The sequence below is a fragment of the Ovis aries genome, chromosome 2, assembly GCF_016772045.2.
Source record: "Ovis aries strain OAR_USU_Benz2616 breed Rambouillet chromosome 2, ARS-UI_Ramb_v3.0, whole genome shotgun sequence".
Classification (NCBI taxonomy): domain Eukaryota; kingdom Metazoa; phylum Chordata; class Mammalia; order Artiodactyla; family Bovidae; genus Ovis; species Ovis aries.
Window position 1 is genome coordinate 51,779,291 of NC_056055.1, and position 14,015 is coordinate 51,793,305.

Consider the following 14,015-nt stretch of genomic DNA (forward strand, 5'->3'; position numbering starts at 1 on the left):
CCAGTGAGTTAGAGCTGGAACTGGGGTTCATCCAAGGCCATGGCTTCCACAGCCTGCTGCCAACATGTGGTTCAATGGACTAAAACACACACAAAAAAATCGCAGTTTAAATTTCCAGAAGGCATATCTTTTAGCATTTAATTGAGAATGTCAGCAGCAAAGCCAGACTGCCTGCTCTTGAAATCCAGCTTCACTGTATTCTAGCTATGTGACCTGGGTCATGTTACTAGCCTCCATGTCCAAGGTCCCTATCTGTAAAATGGGGCCCAAGATAGTCCTCCCTGCAGGAAGCCTGTGAGCATGGTCCATGCAGTCTTAGCCTGATGCTTGGCTAAGTAAACACTTAATGAATGGCAGCTATTAGTATGTTCTTGGGCTCTTGTACCAAAAAGTCTGGCGAGGTGCCACGTCGCTCTGAATGACCTCTCTGTGGGGAACACCTCCTTTGACCTGTGTTTTATGAACCTTTATGTGGTTCAATCAGACCCAACTAAATATTTCTTCACTCAAAGTGAAATCATAATAAAAAATAAAAGCAAAAATACAAAGAATGCCTCATGTATCTAGGCTGCCAAAAGATGCTGGAAAAGTGACAATAAAAGCTGTAATACAGCATGATACTCTGTAACCAGGTGTTCAGCCATTAAGCTTTCCTCAAAGTTGTCTGCCTTGGAAAGGCAGCATAATATTGATACTTACTGTATATCGGGCTATCTCTCGGGGCTTGGCTGGTAGTACCATCGAGGCCTTGGTGGATAGTCCCTCCTCTCGCTGAGCTTACCTGCTGGTAAGAGCCAGACAATTCACAGCAAACACAGAAAAAAAGGATATACAAGGGAATTTCATACTGGCAGTGAAAGAAGTGCTGGTGTCTGGGTCTGAGTTCATAGCACAGGAAGAAAGAAGACAGGAGGAGAGGGAAACTGGGGTCAGGGCAGTGACAAGAGGGGTGGGAGATGAAGTAGAGCCTCTAAAAAGGTGCCATTTGATCTGAGACCCCAGCCAGGAGAAGCCTTGCGAAGATTTATGGAAAGGTCATCTGGATAGAAGATACAGCCCTGGGAAATGCCTTTCAATAAGTGAGTGAATTAGGTGCTGAGAGGGTGGGGCCATATCTCTGTTCTTTCTCTGCTGCCAGTTGGGCCCAACTCATAATCAGGCCTCAGGGACTCTGGAAACTTTGAGGTTGGGTACCCTGACCCATCACCCAGTCCTGGGATCTATTCTTTATCAGTACTTGGTTACATCTAGTGACAGGGATTTCACTACCTCAAAGGCAAAGACTCTTCAACAGGACTTCTCTGAGGCTGTTCTCCATTGAAGTCATTTCCTTCCCCATCGGCAAGCCAGAGTCAAGGTGCCGGCAAAGTACAGGCTGGTGTTTGCTCTGTGAACTCAGACCCAGACACCAGCATTCTATGTTCTCGTGGTCCAGCTCCAACAGTGTTTTTTAAACTTAAAAACATCAGAGCTCACATTTTACAAATCAGAGGCGAACACCCCCAATGTCCATGAGTAGGGGACTGTTCAGTAAAGAAGAGCTCATGGGTACGGAGTACTGTGCGGCAGCAGGGAAGGAGGAAGCACTTTATGTCCCAGTTGAGAAGGCCTTGGAGATACATTATGAAAAAAAGCACGAATAGTGCTTACGGAATGCTACCTTTTGTATATAGAAGGGAGGGGCCATGGGAATTCGTATTTGTATTTGTGTACACAGCATACAGAAATTCTGGAAGGATACTCAATAACACTGTTTGGGTGTAGTCTGTGAAGTGGGTGTAGGAAGTGGACCTTTGGCTGAATATCATCTACGTTTTTAATTTTTTGAACTCTGGATAGAGGAACCTGGCAGGCTACAGTCCATAGGGTTACAAAGAGTCAGACACAACTGAAGTGACTTAGCACACATATATTAATTTATCTTCGTCAAAAAATTAAATTTAAAAGTGCCTTTAAACTAGGATATTTAACATAAAGGCTAAAATGTCTAACTTCCTTTTTTTAAATAAAAAAAAAAACTGAAAGCCTGTCCACCAGAGTCCACATTCCCATGGCCACAGGTGGGTAGAGTTTAGAAGGGGCTTTCCCCTACCTGAACCGCACTTCCTTGTTCATCCCAATCTCTACCTGGTCAACTTCACTCACTCTCCTTGCCTGCTGGCTCCAGTGAATTTTAGACCTGCCCCAGCCCCTCTTTCCTGTCTCCTCTGACACCTATTCCTGCTCAGCAGAAAACCCCTTTGGTAGGCCAGAAAGGGCTGACCTCAGGCTGTCCAGCCGGCCTTGCCTGTTGCTAACTCCAGGCCTTTGCTCACGCTGTTCTGCCTGCCTGAAATGGCTTTCCCCAAATAACAGCTCAGTGTATAAGCCATCCATTAGTGGGGGAAGGTTCTCCAGAACGTGACAGCTCCGCATTTCAGCCCACTGCAGCAATGTCACACTCTGTCCAAACTAAACGTTGTGAACCTGCTTCAGGGAATGACAATCCAGAGAGAAAACTCGGCACCCAAATTGGAGTTTCCCCAGGAAAACAAGGCAATTTACACTCCAGAAAGCTTCAGGATGAATCCAACTGGAGATTACAGTGTTTATTAAATAGATTCACTGTTACAGATTCTAGAGAAACCTAGAATTTTGGAATCTTGGTGTTTGGAAGGATAGTCAGAGGTTCAGAGAAGCCAGAGAGGTCTGATCATTTTATTAATAAAGTCCAAATGAAATTCAAGCATCTCTGTAGTTAAAATGCACATCAAAGGTAAATATGATTTGCTTTCAGGTTAGCACAGTGTTCCTAAGAACTGTTTGTTGAATAAATGAATTAATATTTGTGTAAAGAGCAGTGTCAATTACAAAAATAATTTCAGTGGAAAGTACTCCAGTTGTTTCTGACCTTGTATTTTGTAGGATAAAAATAAACAAAGCTGGATGGCCTTCCTGGTAATACACTCATAGATTTTTGCACTTGCAGGCAGCTTGGAAGCCGACCTTTCCAAATAGCCTTCAAGAAAGTCTCTGGGCCTCCAGCCTTTCAGCCGACCCTGCTGTGATCCATCTTCTTAAAATAGCGATTTCATTAGCTTGTCCTCCTGGTCAGAGATCTCCACCGCCAGACCATTATCTGCAGGAGAAAACACACCAAACTGTAGCTCCTGGCAATTAGCGGAGCAGTTACCATTTATCATTCCTTCATTCTCTCATTCACTCACTCACCTCTCCGTCAAACCCCAGCTCCTTCAGGTTCCTTAGCGAACTTGCAGCTCCAGTGTCTCTGCTCTCAGCATACTCATTATCTGATGAGGGAGGTAAATGTGGATACATGTACAAGGCAGAACAAAACAAACAGGAAAGAGAAATACCAGGGAGGAACCAGCGCGTCTGAAGGTGTGGGGGAGGGAACTATTGCTTCCTTTGACTGTGGGGTTTGGGAATATTTTGCGGAGGAGTCCATGTGGAAGCTGCTCTGGAGGAACCACAAACTCTTGGTTTCTCTGCTCTGAAGCTTGGTCTAATCTCTTGCAACACCCTCAGTTTTCCTAATCCCTTTTAAAACAGGAAGGAGTACTTGCTCATTGTAAAATAAATAAGTGTATGTAGCGACATGTTACTGTATCAGCTCACCAAGTTCTTAGATTGTTCTGCTGTCAGTAGAGTTGATGGTTTGGTAGATGTCCTTCCAGAACTTTTTATTTGCATTGAAAACTGTATCGGGTTATACATCTATAGATCGTTTCCTCCAAATGGGTTTTTACTCTTCATACTGTTGGTCAGTTTTTAAAAATTTTAATTTCCTGCTTTATGGACACCTAACATGTCAGTTTCCACTGTTTCCCCATCTATTTCCCATGAAGTGATGGAACCAGATGCCATGATCTTCGTTTTCTGAACGTTGAGCTTTAAGCCAGCTTTTTCACTCTACACTCTCACTTTCATCAAGCAGTGTCAGACTTTATTTTTGGGGGCTCCAAAAATCACTGCAGATGGTGACTGCAGCCATGAAATTAAAAGACGCTTACTCCTTGGAAGAAAAGTTATGACCAACCTAGAGAGCATATTCAAAAGCAGAGACATTACTTTGCCGACTAAGGTCTGTCTAGTCGAGGCTATGGTTTTCCAGTAGTCATGTATGGATGTGAGAGTTGGACTGTGAAGAAGGCTGAGCGCCGAAGAATTGATGCTTTTGAACTGTGGTGTTGGAGAAGACTATTGAGAGTCCCTTGGACTGCAAGGAGATCCAACCAGTCCATTCTGAAGGAGATCAGCCCTGGGAATTCTTTGGAGGGAATGATGCTGAAGCTGAAACTCCAGTGCTTTGGCCACCTCGTACGAAGAGTTGACTCATTGGAAAAGACTCTGATGCTGGGAGGGAATGGGGGCAGGAGGAGAAGGGGATGACAGAGGATGAGATGGCTGGATGGCATCACGGACTCGATGGACGTGAGTCTGAGTGAACTCTGGGAGTTGGTGATGGACAGGGAGGCCTGGCATACTGCGATTCATGGGGTCGCAAAGAGTCGGACATGACTGAGCGACTGAAGTGAACTGAACTGAACATGTCATTAGGTCCAGAACTTCCATCCTTTCTAATGTTCTAGATGGACCATCATGAACTCTAGCAGTATGGGCTAGAGAGTTCCTCCCTTAGGGCTCAGGACTGGATCCCTCTCAGTATTTGATACCTGGGCTGCAGACAGAGAAAGACAGGGTACAGGAAAGGAAGTGGGCGGGGAACCTAGGTATCCACAGATGGCCCATGGCTTAAAAAGACAGCAGACTGGGGGCCTGGCTGCTGCCTCCCATGTACCCAGGGCTGGGTTGGGAAGAGGTGTGGCTACTCGAAGCTCATCGGGGAAGCCATGGGGAGGCAAGTTTTAGTTGAGTGCAAAGAAGAATTTTTTAACAGAGCTTTCTGAAAGTGGAATAGGCTCCCTCCGGAGATAATCACAGTGATAGCTAATGTTTATTGAGCATTTGTTATGTGCTTTGGTTCATTTCATCTATGAAACTAGGTACTATTTTTGTCCCTACTAACAGTTAAAAGAAATTGCCTGAGTTCACACTGCAATAAGTAGCAGAGCCCACTTTCTCTAACCCCTGTACTGTACTGCCTCTGTTTGGTAATAAACTCCTTGTCATCAGAGATATCCAACCAGAGCTCTCTCACATTCCCCCATAGCACAGTTAGACTGGCGGCCCTGGGGGTCTATGGAAGCTGATCAAACTCAGAATCTCTTGTACAGACTCTGGAGCTAGACTACCTATCTTCGGATATCAGCTCTTCTCCCACTTATGAGTTGGTGACCTCAGTTGCAACTGAGCATGCCTCAGTTTGCTCATCTATGAAATGGGAATAGGAACTTGTTACATGGATTAAGTGAGTTAATATTTCAGAAGCACTTAAAACTCTGCCTGGAACATAACTGCTAAATAAGTGTTTTTTTAAACATCTGGAGCTCATGAAAGGAGCTCAGTTCAGAGAGCTTGGTTTAGGGGTCCTCCATTGCCACGGATGAGGAGCTTGCCAGAGGTGGGATGTGTCCAGCATGGAGCAGCCCTGATGGCTCCCTCTACTGATATTCCACTGACCTCTTGCATTAGCTTCCAGTTGCTGCTGTAACAAATTACCACAAACATCGTAGCTTAAAACAACATGAATTTATTTTCTTAACACTCAAGGTGTCAGCAGGGCTCCATCCCTCTGGAGGCTCTAGGGGAGAATCCATTTCCCTGTCTTTTCCAGCTTCCCCAGCCTGCCCATGTTGTCTGGCTCATGGCCCATTCCTCTGTCTTCAAAGCAAGCAGGGTATCATCTTGTCTTCTTTACCTCTGTTTCTGTTGTCACATCTCTCTGTGACTCTGACCCCCCTGCCTTCCCGTATAGGGACTTGGTGATTATATTGAGCTCATCTGAATAATCCAGGATCATCTCCACATCTCAAAACCCTTGATTTAAATACCCGCCTGCAAAGTCCCATTTTCTCTGTAAGGTGACATAGCACAGGCACTGGGGGGCCATGATTCTGCCTGCCACACTTCCCCAGTGCCCACTATCAAGGTCTCCTTGAGGACTCTACATCCCCTTGTACCCTGGGAGAACCATCACCTGGGAGGGGGGTCAGCACCTCTTTTGAGGTTTCTGCCTGACTTCTCCTCACCACCTCTGTGAGTACTGGCTGGTCCTCACTGTATCTCCACCATCTGCCCCAGTATTGTGACAATCATGCCTTCCCCAGGGCCCTAGGGTCAAGAGACTGCAATAGTGATGCTGGTGAGTCCTTAGAGATCGTTAGCACAACTCCCTCATGGAGAAGATGGAGACACGGAGGACTCAGGTTCTCCCCAGATGAGACATTTCCAGAACCCACATCCCTTGGTTCCTCCCTCTGTTCCAGACTCGGCCTTCCAGAACAGAAAGTATCACCTCTCCTATCCTCATTTCTCTATCTGACTGGTCCTCTGCCATCTATCTGCCTCATCCATGTCCAATGGAACCCTTCATCCAGACCTTTCTTTTTATCACCTTCCTACTCAACTTCTCAGTCCTGACTCTAAGCCTTTGCTTCCACTTGTTCCTCTGCTTAGGATGCTTCTGTCATTTGCCCAGAGGTGGCAGTAGTCTGCTGTGAAAGGAAGAACAATGGGCTGCCTTGAATCAAGATCACAAATCTTCATACCATCTCTTCCATAAATAACTCCTTGGTGACTTTGGGACACGCTTTCTCTCTCTGAGCCTCAGTTTTCACATCCGCCCAATGGGAATTATAGTCCGGGCTTCTCCTCTCCTTGCAGGACTTCAGTGAAGCACATGTGAGCTGTAAGGAGCTATACCTCTTCTTTTAACGTGACTGTGCTGGGTGCTCAGGCCCTGTGTCCCAGCAGGGGTTGCGTGTGAGCTGGTGCAGAGCTTTGCCCATGAATGGCTCTCCTGACACCTGTTGAGGGACTGAGGAACCAGCAGGCCTACCAATCTCTGTCTATGTGACTTCAGGGAATGTCCCCAGGGAGCCATCCTCAAGCACCACCTCCTTCAGAAAGCCCTCCCCAGTTGCCCCACAGGCAGAGTGATAATCCCCTCTGTGGGCCCTGGATCATTACACCTGTTATCCCATTGTGCTTTGACTTATGATTCTTTGTATCCAGCCTGACTTTATCCTTACACTGTGAGGGTCTGGATTGTCTTCTGTCTAGCATGGTGCATGGAACATTATAGGCACTCTGGGAGTGTTTATTGAATGAATGAGTGGATGGATGGATAGATGGATGGATGAACAAATGAGCTGTCTAATATGATTAGTTGTTACTAATCACCCTGAGGGCTTCCCTGGTGGCTCAGTGGTAAAGAATCTGCGTGCGAAGCAGGAGACGCAGGAGACTCTGGTTCGAACCCTGGGTTGGGAAGATCCCCTGAAGGAGGGCATGGCAACTCACTCCAGTATTCTTACTGGGAAAATCCCAGTAAGAGGAGAAGCCTGGTGTGTTACACCATGGGGTTGCAAAGAGTCGGACAGGACTGAAGCAACTGAGCACTCATACAATCACCCCAAACCCTATCCACCTATATTACTATCAATGTTATTGACTCACACACACACACATCTTTGAGGAGCAAAAGGGGCATTTGAATGCAAGATATTATTACAATTATTATTTCTCTCCAAATGTATTAGCTTCAGCTGGTTTGCAGCCCTTTTTATCTGCCAGTGTTCACAGCCTAGAAAAAAAAAATCTCTTAATTTCTATTAGCTTTTATTCTCATTACCTGAGAGGCTATGGAACTTCTACTCCCACCCTTACGTTTTCTATAAATGTTTAGTAAGGCTGGTTTTGGCATGAATCCTTAGGGGCACCTGCTGCCCATCTGAACTTGCCCATCCGGAGAACTGTTTGCCTTTCCAGACCCATTGGCTCATTCTGTCAAGTGCCCACCTCAAGGATAGGGTGGTCTGTAGCCCTGTTTGAGGGGCTGGCATCTGGAGTGCAGACTAAGGTAAGAGCTCCTCCTCCAGAGCTGATTTCAATTCTGGATAAGATCCACCAAGTCAAGAGTCGCTAGCAGGAATGACCATTAGTACTTGCTTCCCACTCACTAGGCAATGGGCATTATTCTAAGCACTTTACATACCTTGACTTGACTTGTCTATAAAATAACTTCATGAGAAAGTTTTATTATACCTATTTTACTGATGCAAAAACTGAGCCATAGAAAAGCACAGGAGTTTACTCAAGGTCACATATCTCCTAAGTAGTGGAGCCAGATTTCAAACACAAATTGTCAGATTCCAGAGGTCACACTGACCACTGGGCCACGCTGCTCCTCACCAAGCTGCTGTGTCAGGGGCAGGCAGGCCATCTGACCAAAGGAGATCCGATTCAGCACCTAGTTTAGAAAACAGGCCGCAAGGCTGATGCGTCAATCAGGGCCAAGCACTGGGGTTGTGACTGACATGGCTGGTCTCCATCCTGGATGCTATCTGGATGAAAGGCATTGGGCTGACTCACCTCCAACAACTGGCACCTTGTAGGCAGCCTGTACCCAGACAGACCTCAGCAGCCTCAGCACATAGTAGGTGCTCAGGGAAGGGCTGTTGAATGGATGGGGAGACAACAGCAGGAATTATCAGTCCTTCTTCTCTGGAAACTTATGCTGGATTTGAGGTGTTTGGAGGGTCCAGGGGAAGGGCAGGGTGGCAGAGGGTGTCCTGAGGGCCTCTGAGCAGTGTCTCTTTCCCACCTGGCCCAGAAGTGTTACAGTATCTTTCACAATCAGTAGTGTCAGTCCTGGATAGTTATTCCAAAGATGTTGCCCCAAACAAGACCCCAGCTACCAGGAATAGCCATCTGTGCCAATATAGGTGTAGATTACAAAAGATAACTGATTATCTCTAAACCTCACTTGTATAATGAGGGTGATGGAGTAAAATACTCCCATAGATCTCAGCCTGGAGCCGCGGAGCCCAAAGTCGGGCTCCTTGTCCTTCCTGCTCTGGTCCTGCAGCCTGTGTCAGCTGTCTCTTAACTGCAGGGCTCCCAGGGTCTGATCTAAGGGCTGGGCCTCTGGGCTGCCTGGAGCTCGCCCAGCGGCTGCCCAGCTCCTCTGTGGGCTGAGCACGCCTCCGGCAGGGACCAGCCCTGCCCATGCCTCCCGCCCCCAGAGGAATCCCTTCTTTGACCTTTGTAATTATTCCTGTTCAATCTTCCTTCGTGTTTTTTCCTCCCCCTTTTGGAGGTGCTCAACTCCTGCGTTCCCTCCAGTGTATTAAGGATGTGAGTGAAATTGATGACTGGGATGTCTCAGGTCTTTATGATGATGAATGACTTTCACTGCCAAAGCTTTTATTGTCTGTGATTTGGGAAGAAGGGGGAACTGATATATCAAGGCTCCCTGTCACACCATTTAATACAGTTATAAATCCTGACGTCACTAACTGGTGGTCAGGAGCTGGAGAATTCCACCGGCCGCTGCTTTGCCGAGCCTTTATGGATTTTTTTCCCTCTCTCTCCTTTCTTTGCTTGACTGTCACAATTGTGTTTTGAGGGTGGGGGGATGGGAACAGCTGGATGGTGAGTTTAAAAATCCCAAGGGTAATCTGGTCCAGGGAAGAAAGTGGGAGGCCTCCCCACTCTAAAGGAAGGGGAAATGGCAGGCGTGTGTCACTCTAAGGTGAGCAAGAAATTGTTCAATGAAACCAAATCCTAAAAGTATGCTAATATCTTTTTGCTTATGGACTACATTTTACAATTCACTGACTGATTTTGCAGCTGTTATTTTCCAATTTTCCTTCCATCCTTTGGGGGCAGGGTTGTGACAGACTTGAACCCCATTTTTCAGAAGAGGAAACTGAGGCTCAGCAAGGTGAAGCAACTTGGCCAAGGTTGTGCCACAGCAGGCAGATGCAGAGGGCAACTCCCTGGATGAAGGAACTGAGCCTCAGCATTAGGAATTTGGGGCAATGGAGTCAGATGAAGACGACAGGAAGAAGAGCTGGTTTAGATATCTTGTGGTCCCCCAGGAATGCTCAAGTGGGAACATCCAGAAGGTGATGGAGGAGGCATCAGGGCTGGGAATACCAATTTGGAATGGGCACGGTGGAGATGGATCTACCTGGTGTAGATGCATGGACACCAAGTCTTGAGAGAAGCAGAGCTCTAGGAAGAAACTGGAGAGCAAGGATGGCTGGGGAGAAGAAGTCACGGAGAAGTCTAGGAAAAGGTGATTGGTGGAGGACAGAGCAGATCACGAATGCTCTCCATCTCGGAGCCTGGGACAACCATAACTCTGAGGTGGGAACAACAGAATTCTCTCTGGCTGCTTAAGTAGAAAAGATGTTAGGATTCTCAGGAGGCCCACAGAACCAGGCTTGGAGGCTTCGCAGCCGGGAATCACATCTGAACCACAGCTGAGCATCTGAACCACACTTGAAATACCACACAACTGGTTCTGTGGAAACGCCACCCCCTGGCCTGTGGACACAAAACTCTCAGCTCATGCTGCTGTCCCTGGACACCAGACATCACCACAGGACCTTTATCCCCACAGGCACCTCTTTCTTTGTGTCACTTGCTGCTGAATTAACGACTCACACGCGTGTCTGCTTGATGGAGCCAAGACGGCATCTGTGCTTGAGCTGCAAGGGAGGCTGGGAGATCAAGCTTCTAACTTCTGCCATGAGGACACTAAACTCTTAAGGTGGAAAACTGTCAGAACAAAAGAAGGGTGCTCATGGTGTCGGGTGGACAAAGATGTTTGAAGAATTAGGAGCTGAGAGAAGAGATCCAAGCTAGCAGGGCTGAGAGTGCCATGGCTTTGGAGTTAGGAGGGTCTCGTTCTTTGGGTCATTTATTGACTGTAGTCAACCGCTTCCATAGGATTTGAGGCATCATTAAATTCAGACCCAGGGACATCTGCACATAGGCCAGAAACCCCCTAAAGAGAGGGGGAAATGACTGTATGGAGTCCAGAAACGCCCTAGTGAGAGGCAGCAGTGAGACCTGGAGACTGGGGGTGGGGCTGGGCTGTTTCTTCAGGATTTGATGAGTTTTGCTGAGTAATTGGAATGAAGAGTATCAGGGAAGGAAAACGTGAGGACCCACTGGTCCAGTCCCAGCCCTAGGGAGTCGTGGGAGGTAGCAGCAGGCACTTCTCTTTCTTAGAACTTAGGTAGCTCTGAGCTTTGCTGGTGGCTTTTCTCCAGTGAGAATGATGGAAAATTATCACCCATTGGTCTCAAAGCCTCCTTTTCTTAAGGGCACAAAATCCCCAGAAGCTGACACAGGGCTGGGCCTAGAAGAAAGGCTTGGAAAGGTTTTCTTTTTTAAAATATTTTGTTTATTTATTTTTGGCTACTTTGAGTCTTCATTGCTTTATGCAGTGACATGTCTTGTTGCAGAGTACAAGCTCTAGGTGCTTGGGCTTCATTGCTCTGTAGCATGAGGTTTCTTCCAGGACCAGGGATCAAACCCATATCCTCTCCAGTAGCAGGTGAATTCTTATCCCCTGTACTACCACGGAACTCCCCAGAAAGGTTTTCTGGATAAATGAATGAATGAATGGACTAGTAAGCTTTTCTTTGGCTCCCACTAAGCACTGTGCCACCTTTGTTCAAAGACATGAATGAATAGGACAATGTTCCTGCCCTGGAAGGGTCCAGTCTTGTGTCTCCTACGGACAGCCATCCTGGGCAGCCTGACGAGAGCTATAACGTGGAGCAGGCACAGGGGTTCTGAGAGGACTAACGGGTGGGCAGGGCAAGGATCTGAGGAGGTTTTCCACAGGAGGTAAAGTTGGTGGAGTTTGCCCAGGGCTGCCAAGGCGTAGCAGCAACATCTGCTGAGGTTTGGAGGCAAACTGGGGGGAAGCAAGCTATTTGGGGCTGGAGTTGGAGTGGGGGCTGGGGCGCCACTACTTTAGCAGGAATGGAGGGCAGCGAGGAGTCTGGACTTGATCCCGAGGTGGTGGGAATGGGGGGTGCAGGGTCTGTCTGCAGAGGGGCTAGGATGCTGGAGGAGGTGGAGCCAGGCAGGGAGACAGTTGAAGGGTGGGTGGTGACTAGAGTCCACACTGGGGCCTGAGCTGGCTGTGGATGTGGAGGGGCTGTGACTTGGTGATGTCTCCCCCAATGCCCATGCAGGGGCACTGGTGGGAGAGGCTGGGCTGTGGGTGCCAGGATGCCCAGGATGGGCCTTCTTGCCCAGGGGTGCCCTCATTATGCCACTCACGACGGTGGAAAGACGTGTGCAGCAGTTGAGACGTGGGCTGCCTCCTGCTGGTGTGCGGAGCGCAGGCAAACCACATGAGATCCCATCTTGCGCATAATGTGCATCCGAGGACAAAATTAGATTGAGAAGTAAATGGAGCCGAAAATTTCTAAAGCATTTCCCATCAAGAAGCTGTTTGATTGCGTGTTTTAATTCTCTGAGTCCTCCTGCCCAGTGAGGTTCATTTTGGTGGGGATGGCTGGAGCAGAAGGAGCTTGTGATGGGAGGGGAAGCCTGGGGAAACCTAGGGCCTGGGCAGGAGGGAGGGAGGAGGCCTTTGACCACATGCTGGTCCTGAGTCCAGACTCTCCGATGACCTGGTTGAGACCTCAAACAGCTCTGTGAAATGGGTGTTATATCCATTTTGTAGACAAGGAATCTGAGTGGCAGAAATTAGGGGACCTGCTGAGACTACATGAAGAGTGCTGGGTTGGCAGGGGTGGCACGCACCGACCTATGGGATTTTAAAACTCAAGCTGGTGCCACTTTGGGTTGCATGTTTGAATGTTTCCATTTTTTCACCAGAAAGCTAGACTTTTCCTCCTTTTCATTCTCGTTTCCTCCATCTCTCCTTCCTCCATTCTCAAAACCGAGGAATCCTAGTGGACAGGGCGAAGGGTAACATCCCCATTCTCCAGATTTGGAAAGTGAGGCTCACGGAGGTACAATCATTTGTTGGTAGCGCAGAGAGAAGCCAGTGGCAAATTCTGGGAATTCTGATTCCTGTGTGTGTTCCCCTAGCTGGTCCTGTCTGGCAGGCTCAATAAATACAAAGAAATCACACACACACACACACACACACATGCACGTGCACACTTGCATGGCAAGTTTAGACCCAGCTGGACTTGTTCACCAGTGCCCACTCCTGTTTGGATCATGGAGCTGAGGGGTTGTAGGGCCCAGGCCTTACCGTGCATGGAGCTCTGGGCCTCACCCTCAAAGGGACTTTTTCATTTACCTGCCATTAGTGATTTTCCAACAATTGTTAAGTTTTAGTTTGTGTCAAGAAAATTTTTGTTCAGATAAGATCTTCCTGGGAAGCATTTATGTAAATAGAATCAAGGTTCAGTTGATGGTTGAGGGGGTGGCCATCCTAGAGGCCCCCAGTGCCCCCAGGGAACATGGCCAGAACCCCTGCCTGGTCGACCTTTCATGTCCTTTAGACGCTGGTGCTCCCCAATGCTGATGCTCCCCAAAGTTCCAAAGTGGCCTTTGAGACTGTGTGAAAGCCACTCACAGAACTTGTGTGTTCTCTCCTCAGCCTGGCTCTTAATCCCACCCCTGGGACCCTGGCTCTCTCTCCTTATACCTCAGCTGCCCACCCACCTTACCCCAACTTCTGCCAGTTCCTGAGGAAACTCATACCGGTCTCAAGCACACTGCCCCTCGAGGCTCATTCATGGTGATGGGACCCACCCATACTGCCCACCCTGCCCTGGCTCAGCCTGAGCCCTGCTCCTGGTGTCCCTGGAGGAACCCTACCTACTGAGGCTCAGTTCCACTGCTGCTGTCTCCAGGAAGCCTTCACTGTGACTGCAGGAACTGAATCTCGGGTCTGCTGTTTGCTATCTGTGGGGCCTTGGGCAGGACTCTGAGCCTCTCTGAGCCTGTTTGCCCAGCTGTGGGCACTGAGATGGTGAATAACTGTCAAAATGAACCCAGACTCCGCTGGCTCTTGGCATTTGTCCCCTCATGATGCTCCGGCTCTGTAGGGCCCTTCCTGTGTTGCAATCTCCCTTCTGTGATCCTGATGGCCCAGGAGT

At 48.1% G+C, this 14,015-nt stretch overlaps 1 protein-coding gene across 9 annotated transcripts in view; it reads left to right on the top strand.

The window, feature by feature from the left end:
- Nucleotides 1–14,015, top strand: part of PAX5 (paired box 5) — a 186,596-nt gene that overhangs the window by 116,246 nt on the left and 56,335 nt on the right. Inside the window, exon 9 of one of the 9 annotated variants that reach the window (XM_060410896.1) lies at nt 3,849–4,026. The exons of the other annotated variants lie outside the window; for them this stretch is intronic. Within the exon in view, the coding sequence (XP_060266879.1) occupies nt 3,849–3,883 (35 nt within the window). The 3' untranslated portion in view covers nt 3,884–4,026. Of the gene's footprint in view, nt 1–3,848; nt 4,027–14,015 lie in introns of those variants that run through there. 9 annotated transcript variants of the gene reach the window in all.